The sequence below is a fragment of the Agrilus planipennis genome, unplaced genomic scaffold, assembly GCF_000699045.2.
Source record: "Agrilus planipennis isolate EAB-ADULT unplaced genomic scaffold, Apla_2.0 scaffold64, whole genome shotgun sequence".
NCBI lineage: Eukaryota > Metazoa > Arthropoda > Insecta > Coleoptera > Buprestidae > Agrilus > Agrilus planipennis.
In genome coordinates, this window is record NW_020438927.1 from 78,777 (window position 1) to 93,395 (window position 14,619).

The following is a 14,619-nucleotide window of genomic DNA, read 5'->3' on the forward strand; positions in this document are numbered from 1 at the left end:
AATAAATAAATATAATAACTTTTTAGTAACTTACTTAATAATCACAGTAAACTTATAAGCAAGTTTACTAACTAGCTTAACAAGCACCTTTAACTTTCTATACAAGCAAGTTAATTGTCTTATAAACCATTAAGAAAAAGGGGACCGGGAGGGTGGCAGCATAAACAATGAAATGAGAAATCGGATATTAAAAAAGAAAGAAACGTAGCTTAATCTTACTTTAAGAAAACTTATTCTAGTATAGTAAAGAAAATGTCCTATTTTGGTAAAAATATAGAATTGGAATTCTAGACAAAAATCGCTTCAAGAAATGCTTTTTTAGGTTAGGTTAAAGTTGGGTTAGGTTGCGTTAGTTTCTGGCTTAATATTCGATTGTTCATTTTCTCCCCCTGAAAACTCTTTTTTAGTGTTGAACAAAGTCACGGAAACTAATTTCCTTGTAAAGCAAGTTGATAACTTGCTTCTCAAGCATATTAATAACTTGATTATTACGCAAATTATTAACTTGTAGCTTAAAGATGATAAGTACATACTAATAATGCTTGAGCACTTCCGTAAATTTCAATTTTATATTTTCGAAAGCGAAATGTTATATTCATTTTTATTTCAAATAAATATACTCAGTAATTATTTAATTATATTTTTTTAATTTTTGTTTTTTTTTGTAATATATTGGCATCGTCGAATGGGGTGGAAACAATAAAAACAAAAGAATAATAAACAGTAGCAGTTTTTAAAACTAATAAACACGTAATTTTGTAGACCTTATTTATCTTGCAATATAGAAGTGCAATCGTTAAATTGTACTTTATTTATTTGGTTGCTCCACGTATACTCAATGGTCACATACATTTATAATTGGTACGTCTATAAACCTACTTAAAAAATATTAATATCTAATTATAATGAGCACTTCTTGTACAGTTATGTAAAAATTTAAATTTCTATTCGATTATAATTACTTAATCAAAAACTAAGTCTTATTCGTATTTCTCTTTACTTTTAAGAAGTGCTAAAATTACTTTTTTTAATTAAAATCTAAAGCTTTTTCATTTCCAAAACATATTCGAATTTTTCATATATAACTTTGAATGTAGTGGTAACAATAAAAACAAAAGAATAATGGAAGCAGTCGTAATTTTTAAAAATGACAACGTAATTATTTAAGCATAAGTTTTTAGACTTTATTTATAAGCTAAAGTAGAAATAAAGGTCGTAATTGGTGATTTTTCGATTTTTTAAGTGTAAATACAATAGCACTTTGTAAAATGTGCTTTTGAGTTTAACCGTTCGGTCATTCGTACTGCCTTTATGCGCGTTGAACGACACCACGTATATATCAGCGGCGCTTGCTTTATACACAACATTTTGTTGGAGGACGGGAAAATGTTGGGACCTCCGATATTTAAAAAACGTGCGTAAATTATAACGGTGTCGACATCGTAATAGTATGGAGCAGGCGAAAAATCAGCCATCGAGATTGTTCTTAACGTCTCCGGTCGAAAATAAAGACGATTTAGAAGAGGTAAACGATTTAAAATGCATAATTAGTAAATGTTGGTGCGATGAGCAGCCATTGTGAATCGCCCTGCTTCTTTCTCTTTTGTTGTGTCTCCCGTGTTCGCTCTAAGCGGGAAATTTAAATTTGGATTTTCTTTACAGAAATTAGAACGCAGTTATCAAACTCTCCAAAGCTTAACTTCGGGTCTTAGTGATAAGGATGCTCACGACGCATTAAACAACGCCCTTTTAAAAGAAAAAGGTTACGAGGAAGTGTCGTTTGGACTTTTAGTTTCCATATTAACAGAACCTCAAAATGCAAGCAAGTCTTACAGGGACCTCACACTCATTACACGAGATGGATTCGGTTTAGTTTTGACCCATTTGTCTCAGTTAGTTTTGGAGAAGTATTTGAAATTCAAAGATGTGGCCAAATCACAGTTAATATGGTTAGTACGAGAAATGATCAAGAATTCTGTTACCAATGTAGACAATCTCTGTTGGAATTTGATGAGACATGCAGCAGGAGGTGACACATCAATTAGAAATGTCACATTAGTCGAATCTCTTTTAGACATTTATATTGAATATAGGAACTGGTTAGAGAAGTTTCCTGTTCTTTTGGCCTCGGTTGTTTACACATACTTAAGGCTTTTAGAAGATCACAACGCGCCTTATCTAAGCAATTTGAAACAGAAGGAAGTGAATTTTTTAATTAATTTGTTACGAGAGAAGTTCTACGAATGTTTAGTGATAGGTAGAGACCTGGTGCGGTTACTTCAGAATGTTGCTCGTATTCCTGAGTTTGAACAGTTGTGGCGGGACATTCTGCTGACACCTAAGAGTCTGTGTCCATCATTCACTGGTATTCTGCAACTGTTGCAAATGAGAACGTCACGCAGATTTTTACAATCGAGACTGACACCAGAAATGGAGAAGAAATTGGTGTTTCTCACATCTCAGGTACGATTTGGTAATCACAAACGTTACCAAGAGTGGTTTCAGAGACAATATCTGGCCACTCCTGAATCGCAAAGCTTAAGATGTGATATGATTAGGTTTATTGTTGGTGTTATACACCCGACAAATGAACTGTTATGTTCGGACATTATCCCACGTTGGGCTGTTATAGGTTGGTTACTTACTACTTGTACCTCGACTGTTGCCGTTTCTAATGCTAAATTAGCGTTGTTTTATGATTGGCTGTTTTATGATAGTGAAAAAGATAACATAATGAACATAGAACCTGCAATCCTTGTTATGCACCATTCGATGCGTTCGCATCCCGCTGTTTCCGCCACATTGTTGGACTTTTTATGTAGAATTATAGCTAATTTTTATCCCCCGTTGAGTGATAAAGTTCGTGCCGGAATATTCTCATCGTTACGGCAAATATTGGATAAACGAGTACTTTCATCTTTACTACCGTTATTCGATAACTCCAAACTGGATCGAGAACTTCGACTGATGGTCAGAGAAACATTCAAAGAATTCTGTTCCTCATCATCGGAAAGCTCGTCGAAAATGGACGATTGTTTATCATCTCAAGGCTCAAAATTAGATGATGGAGATATGTTACATGTGCGTACAAATAATTCTTTAAATAATCATATTTTAGAGGAACCTGCCTTCAGCGACGAAGAAGACGACCAGTCAACGCCAATACACGCCCCAGAAGAAGATACGGACGACGATGATATACCACTAGCTAAAGTTAGATTAAAGGAGAAAACGGTCGATAATAAAAACGAAGAATTTTTACTCAAAAGTACTTTAAGAACTTTACTGAGCCAGTTACAAAATGAAAAAATGAAAGAGAAAAGATGTGAGCTTACAGAAAGGCTGATAGATGATATATTAAACACTGACATAGAACCTGAAGCACTAAGAACTTTAGCAGAGATGTTGTACAGTATTATCCAAACTGACTTGAAAGAAGATGTACTTCCAAAAGAACTGACTCAAGAAAATCTTCTAGAGAGTATTCGATCTCCACTTTTTACTCTGTTTAAGTCACTGTACAATTTTTTCAAGAAGGAAGATGAAAGTAAAGACCAACTTCTAAAGCTAATTAGTGAAATTTACAATTTCTTCCCAAGTGTAGGCTATTTGTTGTTATATTTTCTTAAAATTCAAGTAAGGACCGAGTCTTACAGGGAAGATGTTTCAAAATTGAATTCATTAAAGACGAGTGTTTACAAAGAGTTTTGCCACAGTGTCGAAAAGAAGCTGGATATGTGCTTGTTGGACGATTTGACGACATGTCACGTGAATGACACAACCTTAATGTGTTGGATAGTGCCTGACCTTTACAAAGACTTCAAGCAACAAATGATTAATAATGCTCAAATATTGCGGGTAATAGTTTCAGCAATAGACGCGAAACAACTTCAGGAATTCATCTTCTTGGTCATGCAGGGACAACTAGTGATGTTCAAAATTGACAATTTACAATCTTTATTGAAAACTAGTTTATCATGGGAAACAATAGAACAATTTTTCCTTTGGCAGCTGTTGCAAGCTCACGACATCACGATGGACGCCGTAATACCTCTCATTTCCAGCTTGGATCCAAATAAACATCCAGAAGCTTTAACAGCCATCACTCTCATGTCGAAACAGGACAAGCCGAATGCTGATGTGATAAAGTATTTGTTCTCTAGAGACGTATTAGACGATGACAATTTTGGCTTTAGCATGTTGAAGTATTGGTGCGAAGATTATTTGGACAAAATAAGCGACTTCGTTTCGAATTTACTTTGTACGCGATATCCTCAAGCGTCTCCTACTAAGCGGAAGAGATCAAGCAATAAAAGTATCAGTGCGTCGGTGCCCAGTGCCGATCAAGTGCTTGGACATTTGGAACAGATCCGTCACCACTGCGAAGTCACCAATGACGACACATTCAGCTTGTTCAGCACGGAATCGATGCAAAGGGCTCTGCAACTAGCCTACAGCAATAGCAGTGACAGTCAGAAGAAGCAGTTCAACAAGCTCTTCTCGTTAGCCGAAGAAGAAGAAGATGTTGTAACCAGTAAGAGCAGGTCGCAGGCGAGGGGAAGGAAAGCAGCTAACAAGCCAGCACCCAAAAGAGCAGTGACGAAAGGCATTTCGGACACGTCCGAAGAAAGCAGTGAGGTAAGAAGAAATATTTATTAAACATGCTATTGTCTTTGCATTCTCTTTTAAGAGAGATTATTTAGTAGTTTTCCAAACGCGAAAATTCCTTAATCGTACAGAAATTAAGAAAGTGGACAAGGGCAAGCTTGAGTTGTGTAACAATACATGCGGTTTTATTTCCTAAATTCGCTGCTGAAATAAATAGTACAACTTTATTTTAGCCTAATCTTCGGAGTTAAATAAAAACAAAAGTATTTTTTTTCGTATCAGAAGCATCGTTTATTTTTTGTAACATTTTAAATTAAACCAAAAATGTTTAGGCATGCACAAGCATTGCCCTTTCACACAATCTAATAATAAGAATATTTTGAAAAATTTGTCGCATGAACTGCATAAGAGTAAGTATATTCTAAAACAGTCAAAATTTCGGTTCGACAGCTGTAGTACCTAATTACTAGAATAATCAAATGGGATATATGGGCAGGCGCACGAATTACGTAGGAGTACCTTTTTGGTGCAGAATTTTAATAATTAATTAACATTCGGAAAACAAACTTATTAGCAGCATATTTTGAACGAATTTTTATTACATGTAAATGAAAATTGATTTGAGAATTTGTTAACAAAACATTTTCTTGATCGTACGTTCTGTACGTGTTTGTTTTAAAATTTTAATTTTGAAAAATATAATTATTGCATTAAGTTTTCTGTAAAAAAAAACTCATTACAACAGCTCATTATCGTGTAATAATTTTTATTTTGTAACAGCCATTCACCTTCGGTTNATTACCCACCTCAGGCTGAAAGTATGATGTGTATACTATTTTTCGTCATACTTATACCTATATGCCGGAAATTTGAACATTTGTGCCTCTTATTACTTTTTTATCACTACTGTTGTTTAAAACTTAAGAATTACTAATTTTACATGCACACTGTTTACAAAATGATATTGAGAGGTGCGATGAAGTAATAAATAATTGTTATTACGTCTTCAAGAGTTACATACCTATTTGAAAACTCTGGAAAATTTGGTGGCAAACGTCTTGCAGGTTTATCATCATCAGACAGAAGACATTCTCTGCTTTCATGTGCATCATCAGAATTCATAAACTTGTCAATTTCCTCGCTCTCCTCAACAATATCTTGCTCTGTTACAAAAGGTTTGAAAGGGGGTTCGGAATCTTCTTTTTTCTTAATCGAATAATTATAGTACTTTACGGCGTGCAACAAAGCATCAGGATTATTATTTTGTTCTGCTTTAGTAAAAAGGTTACCGATTTGTCGCTGCCACGCCAGTGGCAAACCCTCGAGCTGCCCAGTCTCTTTGTTTGTAAAAACATGAATATCATGAATTACATTAGTTGGATTTCCTATCACAGAAGGACCGTTATCATCTGAGTTTTTGTGCGTGTGTCTTTTAAATATCTTGGCGATATTCATTTTAATTGGCATACGGATACACTCCAAATTCGTAACTTTTATCAAAACTAAATCAACTGCTTCACCACAAATTAATAAAATATTACACTTACACCCATATTTTTGTTCACATTTTGCAATGTTTTGAGTTTTGTCTCATTTTTTGCTTTTTTCTTTTCGATTAACTGCAACCACATTAACGCACATTAACGAACATAATTTTTAAGGAGTGGTGCCTACAATTTTATAATTTAACTTTGACATTTTAGTATTAATCATAGACAATTATTAATCTATATTCATATCTATGTTTCTTATTCATAGCTTTCACAGACAAGAACTAGTTTCTAATTTCTTATAATTCAGAAGCATAGATAAGATTCAGAAGTGTATATATGATCGTCCTATTAATTTAAACTTCAATTTTACAATTAATTTAAAAAAAAAATGTTGGTAATCGAAAGCTCATAAAGAGTCATAAATAAAATCTTTTTTATTTTACCATGAGTTTTTTCTATATTTAATAAAAAGTAAATAAGTAACATCTAACGCAACCTGTAATCTAAAACTAACATAATATATACAAGATTAATGAGAAATAAATTTTAAGATGTCAACCATAGAACTAATCCTTACAGTAAATATAGATTGTACGCCTATAGATAATAGATATAACATATTTCATTTTTTACAACATCATAAATTGACAACTTGTTGATCTTTTACTTCGCTGATAGCCTCGGCTCTTATCTATGATTCAGAGATCACAACTTATCTATGGATCACAGTTAAAATTAGGTTATATTACTATGTTTATTTGGAAATTCTCTACAAAATCATGTTTTTGAAATTAATTTAAATAATTGCATTAATCGAATTAATTTTGTACATTTGTAAATTTACTGTTCTGGTTAAATTCCGTGATGTATCCCGAAAATTAATTAATATTTTTATCAATAGTTAGTACATAAAAATTATTAAGGTTATCCTTCGGCTTTGGAAGTGTTAATAAGTTAGTACTAGCGTTATTAATACATTTTATAGATTTTTTAAAATGAAGGAAGAGGTTGGTATAAACATTTATAATAGCAGAACGTTCTCGTCTTTAGATCCCATGAACTTTTAGAATCATTCACAAAGTGCCGAATCATATAAGGAACAAGGAAATGCTGCTATTCAAAGAAAGGCATTTGAAGAAGCAATCTTACATTATACATGTGCCATAAAAATTGATCCTCAAAATTCTGTTTTATACAGTAACCGTTCTTTTGCATTTTTAAAAGTCCAGCAGTATTTTCTAGCCATGGAAGACGCCAATGAAGCTATTAAATTGAGTCCAAATTGGGCCAAGGCAAGTCTATTGTCCCATTTTCTATTACAGTATATGTAATACATTTTGTGCACTTAAAATGTTGTTTAGGGTTATTTTCGAAAAGCCGCAATTCATCATGAAACGGAGCATTATTTGCAAGCTATAGAATGTTACCATAAAGCTTTAGAGCATGCACCTAATGATCAGGTTATAATAGAAGCTATAAAAACAACAGCTCAAAAATTACATAAAGACCAAAAGAGTATGTGTTGCTTTTTTTAAAGGTTTTCATTATAATGAATTATAATTGTATTTTAGGTGATGCCCAAATTCCTTGGGTGGGTGCTGGAGTGGGAATTGTGGTTGGAGTTATGGTTGTGATAGCAGATTATGTTTATACCAATAAACCCACTCTTACAGTAAGTATTATTAGATTTTCTATGTTGCAGGCCTCAAATGAACAATAAATTAAACTGATTGTGTACTTTCTTTTTTTTTATTGTTTTACTTTACAGCATCCAATTCTGATGGCAGTAATGACGATAGTAATTGCCCTTATAGGGTATGGGGTAGCAAAGGTTTGTCGATATTATATAAAGTGCCAAAGAGATTCACTTCTTCAGCCACCAATTGATTTATGTAAGTTTTATGACTGTTGCCATTTTTAATAAAGTAGAGAGAACATGGTTGGGAAATTATAAAACATATTATAAATAATCAAAGACAAAACACACTTGATAGTTTTACAAAATTCAGTAAGAGTGGTCCTATAATATTCTTTCAGCTTATTAAGTCATTATCTAAAAGTTTATTTGAAATTTTAGTTCAATATTATGGTAATGGTTTAATAAGTTGAAGCAGTACTGTAGGAGAATACTTATTAATGTTTATAAAATCTTGAACAAGTTTGTTTTACTTTTGGTTAGTTACAATTACAGCAGAGTTTTTAAAGAAGTTAAAGTACTAATTGATGCTTATATTTCTTTAATAATGTATTTATTTTGTAGGTCCCAAAGAAGAATATGAAAAAGAAAATCTTTTAGAAAATGAGCATAGAAATACACCAAGATACACTAAATCTCAGGCACGACAGCGCTATAAAAAAGGAAAACAGTAGTAATTAATTGCTCATAAAAAATGTATAATTGGTTAAAAATTTAATAGGGGTTGAACAAGGTGTACCTACTTACCTAAAAGGATGGGGTATAATTATTATACTACAAGCAAAATAAGTGGTATAAAATAATGTTAATACCTGTGGTGCTTGTTTTCTTTTAATATGGTAACTATTTTTTAAATAATTCCTTACGAATAATTTTAATCATTTATGAAACTATTGTGCTATAGTATTTCGAAATGAATATTTACTGTAGGTATTAAGAATTTTTCATCAATTGTTTAGGTCAATTTTTTGTTATTTATTTAAAGTTTTTAATGGTTTAATATTTTTAAACGTGCATTTAACTATTAAAAGTGGAACGGTATTCAATTTTAAGGGTTCTTTATCAAAAGAAAACCATAATGGTAAAATTTCGGTGTTTGTCTGAATGCCTGTGTGTCACGGTTGAGTAATTATTATGATATTTATTTATTTGCCCGTAATTTACAATGCATGCTACAGAAGGAAAAGATAATCTATGGTTATAAATATTTTTTTTACATTTTGTTAATTGTTCCTCATACATATTGTATCAATTCTTAACATTTAAGATTATTCATGGTCTTTAAGATGAACAATTGTTTCGGTTATGAAACAGCTATTTTTGGCATTTTTTGTCAATGATATTTTAAATTTACCGAAAGAAGGTAAATAAAGTAAAGAAAAAATGCAAAAATACTAAAAACGACCAAGCTTAGAATGATTATAAGGAGCAACAAAGAAATATTTTTAGAAAACTTCTAGCTCGGTGTTTTGGGAATTAGTTGTGTTATATATATTTTTTTTATTTATCACCAAAAATTTGCAAAAAAGTACTACAAAGCTACTCAAAATATAACCAGCTTATCTCGTGAACTTGTTGGAAGGCACCTGTGCCTAACTAATAAGTTCGATTTTAATCTAGTCTTCGCTGAAAAGCTGTTTGTTATGTAAATGTGTCTCTTTGAGATTTAAAAAAAAATTGCCTCCGTATCAAAACAAACCAGAGGTCATCATTTTATTTGCAGGCGAATACGATACAAAATATTGTGCAAAATTATTTTTAATGCAATAAATTACGCTAAATAGTGTATTTGATAAGGTACGAAACCCTCGGCGCACGAGTCGAACTCAGAGTTGATTTTGTTTTGAACTGCACACTAGTTAAGTTTTTATTAATGTCTGCGTTACTTATTATTTTTTGATTTATTATCAAAGATATGGGAAAAATATATTCCCCCCTTTTCTTTGAAATTTGCATACTTACAAAAAATCTAAAATAATTCACGCAGATAGTGTAAATATTACCGAGAAGAAAATGGTTCCGAAAAAAAGGATGTGTTAATTTTTGTTAGATTGTGGGGTCAAAATAAAATGGTTTTTAAATTAACGAAAGGGAATTATACATACTGGAAATCATTATCACCATTTTTTTTGTATAAAATGCGGTATCGGCACACGAACTTAATAAAAAGTGTTTAATTTTGAATGTAGTTAGTAAAGTGATTTTTATTCTTTAATTGTTATCGAACTGAAGCAATATGTATTTATTTATCCTCCTTTTTATTTCATTTAATTAATTAATTGTTCTTTTATTACCCTAAAAATAAGACGATCTGTAAGGAACTAAATAAAAAATAACATTTTAGTCAAACAATTTACATTCCTTTCTTTAACATAATGATTGTGATGCATTTATTGTAATGCAAATTTACTTTTTGTGTTTCATATCACAGTGGCGTAACCAAAGGAAGGCATTTACTGTACGCTACTGATTTATTGATGTTATTATATTACTGTGTGAACATCGAAATTTACCATCACGTTTAGCAATAGTCAAATAAAAGTAATAATAAAGGGTGTGTTGGTTTGATATTTTTAGTACAATTAGCATCTCCCATAAATTAGTTGTGCGCATGCGCTCTTCTCGCGTACACTTGGCTGTGCTTTTCCTTTTCCTAAATTCACGCATGCGCATTATCCAAGAATCGTTGCGCGGTACGAGAACGCATGCGCACAAAGAAACACCTAAAATTAACTCCTATATCAATGTTATAAATAAAATTCTTTACAATAATTGTTCACCTTTTAGCGTAAGTAATACATAAAAAAAATCAATTCAGATTTTTTATCGTCGTTGTTCGTTTGCTACAGGGATTATACTGGCTAATACATTTATACATATTAGAACGTGTTGTATAAAATAAATACACGTGATTACTGAATATTGTTACAATTAGTTAATTTGAAATTATATAAACCATTATCTTTACGGNAGTTAGTTTTGGAGAAGTATTTGAAATTCAAAGATGTGGCCAAATCACAGTTAATATGGTTAGTACGAGAAATGATCAAGAATTCTGTTACCAATGTAGACAATCTCTGTTGGAATTTGATGAGACATGCAGCAGGAGGTGACACATCAATTAGAAATGTCACATTAGTCGAATCTCTTTTAGACATTTATATTGAATATAGGAACTGGTTAGAGAAGTTTCCTGTTCTTTTGGCCTCGGTTGTTTACACATACTTAAGGCTTTTAGAAGATCACAACGCGCCTTATCTAAGCAATTTGAAACAGAAGGAAGTGAATTTTTTAATTAATTTGTTACGAGAGAAGTTCTACGAATGTTTAGTGATAGGTAGAGACCTGGTGCGGTTACTTCAGAATGTTGCTCGTATTCCTGAGTTTGAACAGTTGTGGCGGGACATTCTGCTGACACCTAAGAGTCTGTGTCCATCATTCACTGGTATTCTGCAACTGTTGCAAATGAGAACGTCACGCAGATTTTTACAATCGAGACTGACACCAGAAATGGAGAAGAAATTGGTGTTTCTCACATCTCAGGTACGATTTGGTAATCACAAACGTTACCAAGAGTGGTTTCAGAGACAATATCTGGCCACTCCTGAATCGCAAAGCTTAAGATGTGATATGATTAGGTTTATTGTTGGTGTTATACACCCGACAAATGAACTGTTATGTTCGGACATTATCCCACGTTGGGCTGTTATAGGTTGGTTACTTACTACTTGTACCTCGACTGTTGCCGTTTCTAATGCTAAATTAGCGTTGTTTTATGATTGGCTGTTTTATGATAGTGAAAAAGATAACATAATGAACATAGAACCTGCAATCCTTGTTATGCACCATTCGATGCGTTCGCATCCCGCTGTTTCCGCCACATTGTTGGACTTTTTATGTAGAATTATAGCTAATTTTTATCCCCCGTTGAGTGATAAAGTTCGTGCCGGAATATTCTCATCGTTACGGCAAATATTGGATAAACGAGTACTTTCATCTTTACTACCGTTATTCGATAACTCCAAACTGGATCGAGAACTTCGACTGATGGTCAGAGAAACATTCAAAGAATTCTGTTCCTCATCATCGGAAAGCTCGTCGAAAATGGACGATTGTTTATCATCTCAAGGCTCAAAATTAGATGATGGAGATATGTTACATGTGCGTACAAATAATTCTTTAAATAATCATATTTTAGAGGAACCTGCCTTCAGCGACGAAGAAGACGACCAGTCAACGCCAATACACGCCCCAGAAGAAGATACGGACGACGATGATATACCACTAGCTAAAGTTAGATTAAAGGAGAAAACGGTCGATAATAAAAACGAAGAATTTTTACTCAAAAGTACTTTAAGAACTTTACTGAGCCAGTTACAAAATGAAAAAATGAAAGAGAAAAGATGTGAGCTTACAGAAAGGCTGATAGATGATATATTAAACACTGACATAGAACCTGAAGCACTAAGAACTTTAGCAGAGATGTTGTACAGTATTATCCAAACTGACTTGAAAGAAGATGTACTTCCAAAAGAACTGACTCAAGAAAATCTTCTAGAGAGTATTCGATCTCCACTTTTTACTCTGTTTAAGTCACTGTACAATTTTTTCAAGAAGGAAGATGAAAGTAAAGACCAACTTCTAAAGCTAATTAGTGAAATTTACAATTTCTTCCCAAGTGTAGGCTATTTGTTGTTATATTTTCTTAAAATTCAAGTAAGGACCGAGTCTTACAGGGAAGATGTTTCAAAATTGAATTCATTAAAGACGAGTGTTTACAAAGAGTTTTGCCACAGTGTCGAAAAGAAGCTGGATATGTGCTTGTTGGACGATTTGACGACATGTCACGTGAATGACACAACCTTAATGTGTTGGATAGTGCCTGACCTTTACAAAGACTTCAAGCAACAAATGATTAATAATGCTCAAATATTGCGGGTAATAGTTTCAGCAATAGACGCGAAACAACTTCAGGAATTCATCTTCTTGGTCATGCAGGGACAACTAGTGATGTTCAAAATTGACAATTTACAATCTTTATTGAAAACTAGTTTATCATGGGAAACAATAGAACAATTTTTCCTTTGGCAGCTGTTGCAAGCTCACGACATCACGATGGACGCCGTAATACCTCTCATTTCCAGCTTGGATCCAAATAAACATCCAGAAGCTTTAACAGCCATCACTCTCATGTCGAAACAGGACAAGCCGAATGCTGATGTGATAAAGTATTTGTTCTCTAGAGACGTATTAGACGATGACAATTTTGGCTTTAGCATGTTGAAGTATTGGTGCGAAGATTATTTGGACAAAATAAGCGACTTCGTTTCGAATTTACTTTGTACGCGATATCCTCAAGCGTCTCCTACTAAGCGGAAGAGATCAAGCAATAAAAGTATCAGTGCGTCGGTGCCCAGTGCCGATCAAGTGCTTGGACATTTGGAACAGATCCGTCACCACTGCGAAGTCACCAATGACGACACATTCAGCTTGTTCAGCACGGAATCGATGCAAAGGGCTCTGCAACTAGCCTACAGCAATAGCAGTGACAGTCAGAAGAAGCAGTTCAACAAGCTCTTCTCGTTAGCCGAAGAAGAAGAAGATGTTGTAACCAGTAAGAGCAGGTCGCAGGCGAGGGGAAGGAAAGCAGCTAACAAGCCAGCACCCAAAAGAGCAGTGACGAAAGGCATTTCGGACACGTCCGAAGAAAGCAGTGAGGTAAGAAGAAATATTTATTAAACATGCTATTGTCTTTGCATTCTCTTTTAAGAGAGATTATTTAGTAGTTTTCCAAACGCGAAAATTCCTTAATCGTACAGAAATTAAGAAAGTGGACAAGGGCAAGCTTGAGTTGTGTAACAATACATGCGGTTTTATTTCCTAAATTCGCTGCTGAAATAAATAGTACAACTTTATTTTAGCCTAATCTTCGGAGTTAAATAAAAACAAAAGTATTTTTTTTCGTATCAGAAGCATCGTTTATTTTTTGTAACATTTTAAATTAAACCAAAAATGTTTAGGCATGCACAAGCATTGCCCTTTCACACAATCTAATAATAAGAATATTTTGAAAAATTTGTCGCATGAACTGCATAAGAGTAAGTATATTCTAAAACAGTCAAAATTTCGGTTCGACAGCTGTAGTACCTAATTACTAGAATAATCAAATGGGATATATGGGCAGGCGCACGAATTACGTAGGAGTACCTTTTTGGTGCAGAATTTTAATAATTAATTAACATTCGGAAAACAAACTTATTAGCAGCATATTTTGAACGAATTTTTATTACATGTAAATGAAAATTGATTTGAGAATTTGTTAACAAAACATTTTCTTGATCGTACGTTCTGTACGTGTTTGTTTTAAAATTTTAATTTTGAAAAATATAATTATTGCATTAAGTTTTCTGTAAAAAAAAACTCATTACAACAGCTCATTATCGTGTAATAATTTTTATTTTGTAACAGCCATTCACCTTCGGTTAACTTTGTCTGGCTACTTTAAATAAATATGTTTCAGAGTTTTTTAAATATCTTTATCTCATTAGTTCTTTACCTCCGCGCGTGGCTGTACCTCTTACAATTAAAAAAATTTAAACTAGCTCATATAGATTTTTCATTGCCATAGAATTTTGTTGAAAGTAAAATTAAAAATGAATACATGCTAATAGGAAAGAAAGAAGAATCTTCTAAAATTCATACACAAGAAAGATTAGGAAGTTGATTACTGGTTTATTTATTAAAAAATTTCTCTATTAAAGAAATTTTCATAACTCAAGTAAATGTTTTTTTAGTCTTATCTCGCAGCTTTGATTCTTTGTA

The 14,619-nt window shown here is 32.9% G+C and overlaps 2 protein-coding genes across 2 annotated transcripts in view; both read left to right on the forward strand.

Moving 5' to 3' along the window:
• Positions 1-1,170: 1,170 nt before the first annotated feature.
• Positions 1,171-14,619, forward strand: part of LOC108736340 (integrator complex subunit 3 homolog) — a 15,336-nt gene continuing 1,887 nt past the window's right edge. The window contains exons 1-3 of the mRNA XM_025974106.1: positions 1,171-1,525; positions 1,663-1,949; positions 10,827-13,515. Coding sequence (XP_025829891.1) covers positions 1,451-1,525; positions 1,663-1,949; positions 10,827-13,515 — 3,051 coding nt within the window. The 5' untranslated portion in view covers positions 1,171-1,450. The remainder of the gene's footprint in view (positions 1,526-1,662; positions 1,950-10,826; positions 13,516-14,619) is intronic.
• Positions 6,826-10,764, forward strand: LOC108736343 (stress-induced-phosphoprotein 1). The gene is made up of 6 exons (XM_018468731.2): positions 6,826-7,108; positions 7,169-7,393; positions 7,463-7,616; positions 7,673-7,773; positions 7,870-7,993; positions 8,362-10,764. Exons 1-6 carry the CDS (start codon positions 7,097-7,099, stop codon positions 8,469-8,471), a joined length of 726 nt encoding a protein of 241 aa, XP_018324233.1. The 5' UTR covers positions 6,826-7,096; the 3' UTR covers positions 8,472-10,764.

Bases quoted from the DNA above. Each gene is read 5' to 3' on its own strand.
- LOC108736343 (XM_018468731.2), top strand. The intron at 7,394-7,462 runs GCAAGTCTATTG...AATGTTGTTTAG, and splicing joins TGAGTCCAAATTGGGCCAAG to GGTTATTTTCGAAAAGCCGC. The intron at 7,774-7,869 runs GTAAGTATTATT...TTTACTTTACAG, and splicing joins CCAATAAACCCACTCTTACA to CATCCAATTCTGATGGCAGT.